The 13,042-nt window shown below is 36.4% G+C and overlaps 1 protein-coding gene across 3 annotated transcripts in view; it reads right to left on the bottom strand.

Moving 5' to 3' along the window:
- Positions 1–1,387: 1,387 nt before the first annotated feature.
- The window catches only part of FAM114A2 (family with sequence similarity 114 member A2), a 37,055-nt gene continuing 25,400 nt past the window's right edge, over positions 1,388–13,042 (bottom strand). For all 3 annotated transcript variants that reach the window (XM_065918966.1, XM_065918967.1, XM_065918968.1), the window contains exons 12-14: positions 9,375–9,447; positions 4,072–4,125; positions 1,388–2,024 (exon numbers count right to left, since the gene is read on the bottom strand). In XM_065918966.1, coding sequence (XP_065775038.1) covers positions 1,923–2,024; positions 4,072–4,125; positions 9,375–9,447 — 229 coding nt within the window. In that variant the 3' untranslated portion in view covers positions 1,388–1,922. The remainder of the gene's footprint in view (positions 2,025–4,071; positions 4,126–9,374; positions 9,448–13,042) is intronic.

Consider the following 13,042-nt stretch of genomic DNA (forward strand, 5'->3'; position numbering starts at 1 on the left):
GAAGCTGATGAGACGGATGAGAGAAAAAGAAAAGGCAGTAAGTCACATTGGCCTTTTGTAAGGTCCAATCTCAAATAGGTGAAATTGGGGGCTGCAATCTGGACAGATGCATAAACAGCCACTGTTCTATCCCCCACTCTATACCCCTTTCTTAAAGAAAAACCTTAGATATGTTTCCAGACCGAAGAGTAAAAGCTGAAAACTGCCCTTATATGAGAGTCCAAACAGGTAGTAGTCATCGTGACCAGTTTCCAAACCTTGCTCAAAAGAATAATACCATGTTCAGTTCAGACAGAGCAACTGAGCTTGAGGCACACATTAGGGCTGGGAACACCAGCTTTATTTACCATAACACAACTGCTTTTCTGATATTATAGAATTGCTCACTTTGGGAACACTGAAATGTGTCTGTAAAAAAGAATACTCAAAAACTTTTCTCATCATATTAGAACATAGCATAAGCAGAGTTAACATTTTAGTGATGTTGGTGAGTCTTTTGATTCCAAATCTGCCTTGCTTAACAAACTGCCCCCTACCTCAAATAAGGTGACACACAGAAATAGTCTTGACACCAACCTATGTTATAGCTTCACTTTGCTATTTCTTTGGTCTGGGAAAATACTGGGGCTTACATTTGGAAAACTAAATAAAAGGATAAACTGACAGAATTATAACATTTTATTTAAAGGTTTAAAAGATATGGGGCAGAACTCATAAAAGTTACCTGAATCATTAAAAACCACCAAGTTGGATAACGTTTTTTTTAAAAGAGTGGATACCAAAATAGCTGTTAGGACCTATAAATCTTTTAAATTGCTGAAGAAAGCAAAAGCAGGCTTAGAATCTAAAGGATAAAAGTTATATTTATAAACATGCTAAAGAATACATTAAAAGAAACAAAAAAGAATGAAGAAAAATATACTGTGTAATCCTATTATACATGAACATCATTTTCACGGGATTCTACAATCCACTTCAACAATATTCAAGTAACAAAATCTCCATCGCTGAAAGAGCTTCAACCCTCCTTTGGAGCTGGCTATTACAGAATTCATCCTGCATATAGGGTATGCATGAAAAACATCCTATAAACTCAGAATATCTACAAACATGAAACTGTTTCTCCAAATTGCATTTCTTTGTCTTGAATCTGGTAGAGTGGGAGTCAACAACAACTTGAAGCTTACCATCGTGGGATATGAGAGCAACTTGAAGTCAAAGGACACTTTGCTATAGTTAATTAATGTGGCTATAGGTAGGTATATTCTATAAGCTTCTCCTCAATGGCACATATCTACTGAGAATTAAAGGGTAGAAGTAATTTTCTAACCAATTCCAAAAATCCATGTAATAAAGGGCAATCACTACAGAGTTTATACATACTCAGTTTTCTTAAAAGCCACAGATTTTATTATAGAAAGGAGAAAGAAAATGGCATTAACAGATCAAGCACATGAATTCCAAAACACTGAATTCCTTTTCCTCTTTTTTTTTTTAAATTTCTTTTCCTCTTACTTAACAACCAATTATATCCATGGACTATAAAATGACATCCATGACAAAAATTCTAGTGTTTTACATATTGTCAAAGAAAGATCAATATCTTTGCCTGAGTATCCCATTAACTTTCACCTAGAGCTATTATTTTTGAACTGTCTATAAAAGTTTCTTTTCAAATAATTTATTAATTATAACAACTGGGAAGAGCAGTGTGAGGACCTGAATACTTCAGTCAAGCAGTGAAGACAACAAACTTCCTTCATATCTGCTCTCTTGCCAGGATTTTTATATACTAAAATAACCTTTCTCCCTCACTTCTGCAGGGCTACCCAGAAGTGAGTGGCATTTCTCAACCATCACAAGTCTCAGGTATAATCTTCTCTGTTCCTCAATGTTCGGACAAAGGCCTCTGGACATGAAGCTCATGCCTCTGGTAATTCAGTCTTGTTCTCAATAAATGAGATCTCCAATACAGGTAAAAGTAGCTGAAAGGCATCCTGAATGTAGGAAGCACTGTTTGATGCCTACAGGGATAAGAAATGAAAAATAAGAAAATGAAAATACTGCAATCTCTTCAAAGAGAAAATATAAGACAACAAAAATCAAACTAATTTTTATAATCTAACTGAATCTGTAGCCTGGCAAATAAGAATACAGACTTAATCATTTCACTGAAGTTAAAAGGAAAAGAATGACCCAGATCTTAAGATGATATGATAGCACAAAAAAAGAATGTCACCATTTTTGTCCAACTGGTCCATCAAAAATAATAGCCATTCTTTGGCATCTGGCTCAAATTCAGCATTCAAAGCTTATTGATTCCTTGAATGAGTGGGTAGATCCTGTCACAAGCATTTTAGTCAATTACTCAAAGAGGATTCAGAAGGCTATGAATTCTAAATCAACGGAATTTATAGTCCGTTGTGACTGCTCCTCTTCCATGGACTCAGCACAGTTGTGAACATGAGACAGGTGTTCACAAGTATAAACAAAGAATACCACTTTTAAAGATAATAAAGTATAGATATATTTCTGTCTAGTACAAGAGACATACTAATGAAAAGCTAGGATTCATTACGCCCAGAGTTTACCAGACTTCATTAATATCTGACAAGTTCTGACTTTCCAGAAGAAGAACAGAGTTAATTACAATAAAAAAAAAAAGTATAATTTCAAGGACAAGAGTGTTCAAATCTATAAGCAAGAACAACCAACTCAAAAATAGCAGAAGGGTACCCATATCAAGTGAGTTTACCTTTTTTTGATTTATCAATAGCATAAGTTTAAATGGTTATTAAAACGTCAGTGTGACATTTGATGCCAAATTTTCCAGTCAAAAGAGACCTCACAGCACATCTAGTTAAATCTCTTATTCTGTATATAAACATAACAAGATTGCCAAGAAGGTAAATGCCTAGTCCATGATCATAATGCAAATCAGGGGAGATCCAGAACAGGACTGGCTCAGGTTTGCAAGCTTCTTTCATCTATACTACTCTGTCATCTATTAAATCACAAATGTATTTAATTGCTTATGTGATCAGAATGATTTCTTTGACTATTAAAGGAAAATGATTCAGTTAAGGAATGAAAGGCATTCCCTCATTGGTAATATTAAAAGAATCTAAAACTAAAGAAGTAACAGTCTGGTGGCAAAAATATTTAATCCATATTTAAAACCTAACTGATAATCAAATATATTTTTCCCCTTAGCCTTAGATAATATGTTTTAAATAGGTAATCAAACATCTGGATTTTTGCACAATTAATTTACAAGATAGAGTTCTTAAAACATGGAATCCAGAAAGCATCCCACATGGAGAGACTGTAATCCATCCATGGATTTAAACCACCCACCTCCTTAAATCTAATGAACTGAAGAGGGTTATGTAAACACAGGTACCCTTTTGACAAAATAAAGAAAATTCCTAGGCAAGGAAAAAGACAAAATGTTTTATTTTTGTTTTGTAACTAATCTCCTCTGTATAAATCTTAGCCCTTCAAGTAGCAGTACTAGCCTATTTGTAATTTTCAGCCCTTCATGTTTACCAGCTGGTCTCCAAAAGATGCTTCATTACTGAGAACTGTCCATTAATTACCAAGGGGTAGTACTAAGTAATGACAGCCTACTGCTTCTTCTCTGCACTTTACCTGGCATCTTCATCTTTATGCTTTGTAATTAAAAGACAGGAAATATGCATTAAGTATACATCATTTTGGTCATATCTGCATCAACACAGCTAAAGTAGTTTTAAAAAGCCAAAAAATAAAAACTTAGAAGTGAAGTGAAAGTCGCTCAGTCGTGTCCAACTCTTTGCAACCCCATGGACTATACAGTCCATGGAATTCTCCAGGCCAGAATACTGGAATGGGTAGCCTTTCCCTTCTCCAGGGGATCTTCCCAATCCAGGGATTGAACCCAGGTCTCCCACATTGCAGGTGGATTCTTTACCAGCTGAGCCACAAGGGAAGCCCACCCTCCAAAAAAAAAACCCAATAAACAATTATTAATACACAATGCCCTAGAAGTTAGAGACTTTAAAAATAATAATAATAATTAGTACTACTAACCTCTAGAAATACTGCAGTGATTAATGGATTAAGGACGTCAGCCTTTTCCTTAACCTAGAACCAAGGATAATGTGTTAAGGGAGAATAGCATATTTAAAAAAAAAAAAAGGTAAAGTATGACCCCACTTTGAAATACATCCATACACACCCATACATAAATACAGGCATAGAAAAAGTCTGAATCATATCAGGAAGAACTTTAAATTTCCTTCTTTCTATCCTTCTGTGATATCCAAATTGAGTGTGTACTCCTTTGTAGTTTTTACTGACTTTAAAAAGTATCATTTCAGAAGGGGATAGAAATGGATCTATTTGACCATGAAAACTAGAAAAAATTTTAAAACAAAATATGCAGATATAAAACATGTGCTCAAAAGACTCAACTGGTTTTTTAAAATACACATTTAGGAAACATGAAAACAAATAATGCAAATTTAATACTTGCATGTATTAGCTAGCACCTCAGAACCAACTTGCTAGGATATCTTTATGAAATACACGGAAAAATTTAGCCTCAGAAGATTAACTTTAGGAAATCAAGGAATTCCTTTTTTTTGTTTGTTTGTTTACAACAAAGCAGTTTATTTGTGATCAGTGTTTGAGACTCTATACATCCTTCACAAATTTAATTTTACATAATCTGATATTCCTCTTAAAACTTTGAACTGCTAGACTTATTTCCCTAGAACAGAAGGGATGGGGGGATCCTCTTTTGCCCCCTTCTGATGCCTATGTCAGAAGCTTTCTCTATCTCCTTTATACTTTAATAAAACTTTATTACACAAAAGCTCTGAGCGATCCAGCCTCGTCTCTGGCCCCGGATTGAATTCATCTCCTCTGGAGGCCAAGAATCCCGCATCTCATCATTCAGCAACAACCTTTCATCTTGGGGGCTTGTCCGGGATCCTTCAGGACAAGATGGGCCTGATAATCTATGTGAGCCTACTTCTGCTGACTCCAGGAATCCTGAGTCTGCTGTTTGATCCTCAAGACAATGCCTTTCTGTCCTGGGTTCACTCCTATGCTGCATTCCACAATCGGTCTAACTGCTGGGTCTGCGGAGCACTCCCCTATTCATCAGTGGAAGGCTTCGCGTGTTGGACATCTCCACTTCAAGGAAAAGACTTTCTCCAAGTCTGCAAATACCTTCAACAATCCCATGTGATGCCTCTTCTTAAACTGATGACATCTAACAACCTTAAGATGGACTGATGTAACTATGGACATAATGTGACTTTTCATTTTGATTTTCACTTGGTTTAATGACTATTTGCCTTACATCTGTAACGGTATAATGGGGTTTTCTAACCGTCTAAAAGTTTTTAATTTACAAATAGTTGTCCGCGCTCCTATGGGTGCCACAGCCTCCTTCAACTATTACTTGGAGCCCCTGGATCAGACATCCTCACTATGAGGATTAGGAGAATATGTTGCCTCACCAATTTAGGGACAACGCCCCTTGTCAGCTCGGAAGCAGTTATGGAATGAGAACGACGCCCCTTTTCCCTAGGCAACATAATTCTCCTAAAAGAAAAGGGGGTAATGAAGAGTCATTTCCTAGGCAGGTTGATAAAAAGTCTAGGGGTCCCCAAGGAAAGAGAGGTCTGGGATATTCAAGGAGGAAGAAAGGACAAACTTTTTTTCCTCTACATTCCTTAGGATTATATAACAATAATGTATCCTGCCTGAGGACAGTCTTTGGATTAAACCTTCTAGCCAACTCTGTTATTTTAAAATGTAAATTATGGGAGTGGGTCTGGTGAGGTCTTTGCAACCTCCAGACATTCTTTGGATTCACTGGAGAGTATATAACTCCATTGCTAACACTAGCAAAGGGGGTACTCTTTTGCCCCCTTCTGATGCCTATGTCAGAAGCTTTCTCTATCTCCTTTATACTTTAATAAAACTTTATTACACAAAAAAAAAAAAAGAAAGAAAGAACAGAAGGGATGGTATGTTATTTTCCAGAAATGAGGTACCGTTTCACAAAACTAGTTTCTTTTTTGTTTGTTTTCAAGTTTTAGAGAACTAAATTTGCATTTGTTAAAATCAAAAAGTAGGAAAAGATGTTCTTTACAAATAATTTTTATCAAGTATGTGTTCAAAGAAAGCAGGATAAAAAGGCTTTTTTGCTAACATTCTGTATGTACTGGGTTGTTGTTGGAATAGGAATTAGCTTCTGTCAATTGCTAAAAGAATGAGTAGTGGGGAACAGGATATGTTGGGAATTTCATAACAGGTAACAGAACCATTCTCTTGGGTAAACCATAGGCAGGGGCAGCTGTGCTGTAACCATAGGGCATTCCATAGCCTGAGGAAATCCAGGAATTCTTTTAAAGAAAATACTAAGAGGAAAAAAGAAGCTATATCACAGAATTGTCCCCTACAGGAAAAATCTAAACTCAAAGTGAGAAAAATTAGTTTGGGCCATGCTCTTAACTAAAATAAACGTAAGGGTCCAGAATAACTTTGTTGCCGTACTGAGACTTACCACAAGCTGATTTTTTTTAAACTGAGGTATAATTGACATACAACACGATATAAACTGCAGGTATTTTTGCAGATGTACAACATAATGATTGTCATCTGCATACATGGCAAAATGAGGACAGTAAGACCAGCCAACATCTACCACTATACATAAATTTTTTTCTTGTGATGAGAACTTTTAAAATCTACTCTCTTAGCAACTTTCAAATATGTAATATGGTACTATTAACTATAGACATCATGCTGCACATTACATCCCCAATGCTGTACATTATTTATTTTATAACTGAAAGTTTGGACCTTTTGACTCACTTTACCCATGTGGCCCAGCCCTACCACTTGACTCTGGCAACCACCTATCTGTTCTCTGTATGGATGAGCTTGGTTTACTACAAAGTGATTTTTATTTGCCCATTTAAAACACCCTTGATTCTATCCCAATTCATGATTATTGATGTCTGAATCATCTTCCTTAGTTCACACACCTTCAGTAAATTTTCACAATTCCTTAAACCAGAACAAAACAAAACAAAAAAAACTTTAGCTTTAACTACAACTCTACTACTGGCTGGCAACTGCAAAATATGAGAGTTACCACAGTCTAAGTAAAGCACTGTCCTTACGACTAGAGTCAAACTTCAGAATTCTTATCTCATCAAAGTCTACAATCTCATCACAGGTCTCAGGAAAGCAGCACAAAATATAATGAAGATTGTATATAAAAGAACAAAAATGAGATGCAAAATTCAGTTAGATGTAGATAAACCGATCTTAAAATTCAGATGTAATTGCACAGGGCCCAAGACAGACAAAAAAAGTCTTGAAAAAGAATAACAAAGTTGGAAAACTTACACTGCTTGATTTGTACTACAAAGCTACAGTAATCTATGGCATTGGCATAAAGATATCAATGCAATAGAAATAAGAGTCCAGAAAGAAATCTACATGTCTACAGTCAGTTGATATTGGACAAAAAGGGGCTAAGACAACTCAAAAGAGGAAAATTTTCCAACAAACGGTGCTGGGAATACTGGGTATCCACACGCAAAAAAATGAAGTTGGGCCCCTACCTCACTTCCTACACAAAAAAATGGATAACAGACATAAACATAAGAGCCACATCATAAAAGTCTTAGGAAAAAAACATGAATAAATCCTCATGATCTTGGGTGAGGCAATGATTCTTTAGATATGATACCAAAAGAACAAGTGATAAAAGAGAATATTGACAATTTGGGTTCTATCACTATTCACTATCAAGAAAGTGAAAGGATAGCTCATGGACTGGGAGAAAACATGTGCATATCATATATTTGGCAAGGAACTTGTATCTACAAAAACTAAAGAACTTCTATAACTCAATGTTGTTGTTCAGCTGCTCAGTTACGTCTGACTCTTTGCAACCCATGGACGGCAGCACATCAGACTTCCCTGTCCTTCACCATCTCCTTCAGTCATGTCCAACTCTTTACAACCCCATGAACTGTAGCCCGCCAGGCTCCTCTGTCTGTGGGATTCTCCATGCAAGAATACTGGAGTGGGTTGCCATTCCTTTCTCCAGGGGATCTTCCCAACCCGGGGATCAAACCCAGGTCTCCTGCATTGCAGGTGAATTCTTCACTGTCTGAGCTACAGGGAAGCCCCCTATAACTCAATAATAAATCGTAAATAATAAAAGACAAATAATTAAAATCAGAATAAATAAGAAATAATAAATAATAAACATTCCAATTTAGAAACTAACAATAAAAAGATAACCTTAAAAACAGGCAAAGGACTCAAAATGACATTTCTTTAATGAAGACATACAAGTTGCTAACAAGCACATGAAAAGATGCTCAACATAATTAGCCAACAGGAAATGCAAAAAGAAAATAAACCAAACAATAGCAAGTGTCAACAAGGATGTGGAGAAACTGGAACCCTCATACATTGCTGGCAGGGGTGTAAAATGGTGCAACTACTTTGGAAAACAGTCTGACAGTTCCTTAATGGTCTATATTTCCCATATGACCCAGAAATTCCACTCCTAACTATCCACCCAAAAGAAATAAAAACATATATGCATGTTTATAGTAACAACATTCATTACAACCAAAAAGCATAGACAATCCGAATGTCTATCAACTGATGAACAGAGAAATAAGGTATATCCATAAAATAGAGTATTATTTAATAATAAAAAGGAAATACTGATACAATGTGGATGAACCTCAAAAACATTACACTAAGTGAAAGAAGGGCTTCCCAGGTGATTCAGTGGTAAAGAATCTGCCTGTCAGGCAGGAGACGCAGGTTTGATCCCTGGGTCAGGAAGATCCCCTGGAAAAGGAAATGGCAACCCACATCAGTATTCTTGCCTGAGAAATTCCATGGACAGAGGAGCCTGGTGGGCTATAGTCCATGAGGTCGCAGAGTCAGATACAACCTAGCAACTAAAGCATCACAAACAAGTGAAAGAAACCAGACACAAAATACCACAATACTGAATGATCCCATTTACAGTAAATGTCCAGAATAGGCCAATCTATAGACAGAAAATATATTAGTGATGCTTAAGGTTAGAAGTATACAGAGGGGAAGGGAATTAGTAAGTGACTGCTAATGGTGTGAGGTTTTCTGAGAGGTGATGAAAAAGATATAAAATTAGATTATGGTGATGGCTACACAGCCCTGTAAATATATTAAAAAATCACTAAAATGTACACTTAAATAGACAAGTTTTTAAGATATGTAAACTATATCTTAATAAAGCTATTCTAAAAACAAAACAAAATAGACATTAGCCCAATATAAAAGTCATGAATTCTTACCCCAGCAGTTGTTAGGCAGGTGGTGAACTCTTTAGACAGACAGGACAATTCTTTACACAACAAAACTGTTATCCTAGAAAAGAAGGGAAAAGAGGAGGGTTCTTTTCTGTTTTATTATTTTCTCTCTTTTTTTAAAAATAAAGCTACTATCAGAGAAAAAAAAAAAAACACCTGATACTAAATGTGAAAGAAGGCAGCTTTTAAAGCAAGTATTTGGAGGCCCATGCTACAGGAAGAGAAGGTTTAGTCCTTAGAGAAATATTTTTCTACAAAATTCTCTAGAAAATACTATGCTTTCAAATTAAATCAAAGGAAATAACTAAGATACATTTTAAGGATACAAGGTAGTACCTGAAAGATCCTACTTTTCATTTAGAAAAATAGCTAAATACTTATTCATTCATTCAACACATACTGAAAGGCTTCTATGTGCCAGGTACTTCTGAGCACTGGGGATATATTAGTAAACAAGCAAAGTACTAGTTTTCATGAATACTAACTTACTTGCTGATTAAGAGGGAGACTATAAATATAGAAAAAGATGGGTATTTGTATATGTTTATAGTCATGTATGTATACATTTATACATAGATACATAAACATAGATATATTTATATATACATAATATGCACTAAATGGTGATATGAGTTAAGAAAATAAAGAATTCAAAAATGTATCAGGAAAAAGCAAATCAAAACCACAAAAAGACAGTAATGTTATACTGAGTGAAACAAGTGAGATACAGGAAGACAAATATGGTATCACTTATATGGGGAATCTTTAAAAAAGGGGGTACAAATGAACTTATTTACAAAACAGAAGAAGAGTCATGGATGGATGAAACAAACTTATGGTTACCAGGGTGGGGAGGGAGAAACTGGAAGACTGGGACAGAGGTATACACACCACTATATATAAAATACATAACTACTAATAACCTGCTATATACAGCACAAGGAACTCTCTCAGTACTCTAATGCCTATGTGGGAAAAGAATCTTAAAACAAAAAGTGGATATATGTACAACTGATTAAGTTTGCTGTACACCGGAAACTAGTACAACACTGTAAATCAACTACACTCCAATCAAAGTTTTTTTGATTTTTAAAAAATTAAAAATTTTTTTAGAAAACTACAATGAGATATCACCTCATACCTGTCAGAATGGCTGTCATCAAAAAGAACACAAATAACAAATGTTAGCAACAATGTGGAAAAAGGGGTACCCTTGTAACTGATGGTGGGAATGTAAATTGGTGCAGCCACTGTGGGAATATTATAGTTTTCTCAAAAAACTAAAAACAGGACTACCATATGACCCAACAATTCCACTCCTGGGTATATATCCCCCCCCAAAAAAAAAAAAAAAACCCCACTAACTCAAAAAGATACATGCACTCCAATGTTCATAACAGTATTACTCACAATTGCCAAGATATGGAAGTAACCTAAGTGTCTATCAACAGATGAATGGATAAAGATGCTGTATATATACACAATGGACTACCACTTGGCCATAAAAAAGAATGAAATTCTGCCATTCACAGCAACATGGATGGACTAGGAGGGCATAAGTCAGATAGAGAAAGACAAATACTGTATGATATCACTTATATATGGAATAAAAAAAAACACAACAAACTAATGAATAAAATAAACAAAAGGAAAACTCACATACAAGGAGAACATAGTGGTTACCAGTAGGGAGAGGGAGGGAGGGGCAATATGTAGGTGAGGGAGTGGGAAGTACAAACTATTGGGCGTTAAGACAGGCTATACAACATGGGTAATAAAGCCAATATTCTGTAATAACTGTGAATCTTTATTCTTTTTAAAGATAATCTTTAAAAACTGTATAAAACTTTTAACTAAAAAAAAAAAAACAAAACAAAATGGGCTTTCTTGGTGGTCAAGTGGTTAAGAATCCATCTGCCAACAAATGGGTCACAGGTTCAGTCCCTGGTCCGGGAAGATCCCACATGCCGTAGAGTCACTAAGCCTGTGAGCCACAACTACTGCAGCCCAGGCGCCTAGAGCCTGTGATCTCCAATGAGAAGCCACTGTAATGAGAAGACTGCATACTGCATTGAAGGGTAGCCCCCACTTGCCACAACTAGAGAAAGCCTGTGTGCAGCAATGAAGACCCAATGCAGCCAAAAATAAAATAAATAAATAAATAAAATATAAATCCAAACCTTGAGGAAGTTAAACTGATCTATGTGATACTGAAAGAGTTAGAGGGGAAAAAAGAATAAGAAAATGGCTGAAGACAGCATTTTAGATTGGAGGTGAAAAAAGGAACCTCTTAGAAGTGAAAACTGAAATCAGTGAGGGGAAGAGCCATGACTGGAAAAGCATTCCAAGCAGTGGAAATAGCTACTTTCCCAAAGAACAGGATGCTGTACATTTGTGAATCCCTCATCCTAAGGATGGGGCTTCCTTGGTGGCTCAGACGGTAAAGCGTCTGCCTGTAATGCAGGAGACCCGGGTTCGACCCCCAGGTCAGGAAGATCCACTGGAGAAGGAAATGGCAACCCACTCCAGAACTCTTGCCTGGACAATTCCATGGACAGAGGAGCCTGGTGGGCTACAGTACATAGGATCGCAAAGAGTCGCACATGACTGAGCAACTTCCCTTCTCATCCTAAGAATGTTTAAAACAAGACTAGGCCCCCTCCTTATGGGATGTTGTAGAGGGTCAGCAAAACTGTAGTGAAGAAGAGGCCCAGAGACCATCAAGGGTCTCTTCTAATCATAACACACTAGATACTCTCACTCATGTCTTTTTCCCAATGAAAATTCTCATTATTTAATTAGGAGATTTAGTTAGAAAACAGTAAGGTTTTTGTTTTTTCCCCTCTTGTGACTATAGAAAACAGCAGGGTTTCTTTTTTTCCTGTGACTATCTACATTCTGTTATTTTTAAAACTTTTGTTCAAAACCAGCAATATAGTAAAAAACAAACCAAAAAAAAAAGGTTTGAAACTTAGACCTGGGTTTAAATCCCAGTCTGCAAAACTTGGCAATTTACTGATCTTAAGTCTGTGATTCCTCATTTTTAAAGCTGGACTGATCACTTATCTTAAAGTTTGTTTTAAAGATTACAAATGACACATTTACATGTGTCCCTTAGCATGGAGAAGACAATGGCACCCCACTCCAGTACTCTTACCTGGAAAATCCCATGGATGGAGGGACCTGGTAGGCTGCCATCCATGGGGTCACTAAGAGACACGATTGAGCAACTTCACTTTACTTCACTTAGCATGGTAGCTGGCACATAGCTAGCACCCAAAAACTAGCAATTGTTATTAAGAATTCAGGTGGACTTCCCTGGTGGCTCAGTGGATAAGAACCCACCTGCCAATGCAGAGGACATGGGCTTGACCTCTGTTCTGGGAGGATTCCACATGCCACAGAGTAACTAAAGCCTGTGTGCCATAACTACTGAGCCCAAAAGCCCTAGAGCCCATTCTTTGTAACAAGAGAAGCCACCGCAATGAGAAACCCGTGCACAATTAAAAGAAGCCCCTGCTGACTGAAACTAGAGAGAGCCTATGCACAGCAACATAGACTCAGCACAACCAAAAATAAATAAATAATTTTTTTTAAAAAAAGAAAAAGAATTGAGGTTCTTAGAACTATTTTCTGTTTTCACTTATGCAAAA

This window comes from Muntiacus reevesi, chromosome 1 (assembly GCF_963930625.1).
Source record: "Muntiacus reevesi chromosome 1, mMunRee1.1, whole genome shotgun sequence".
NCBI classification, from domain to species: Eukaryota; Metazoa; Chordata; class Mammalia; order Artiodactyla; family Cervidae; genus Muntiacus; species Muntiacus reevesi.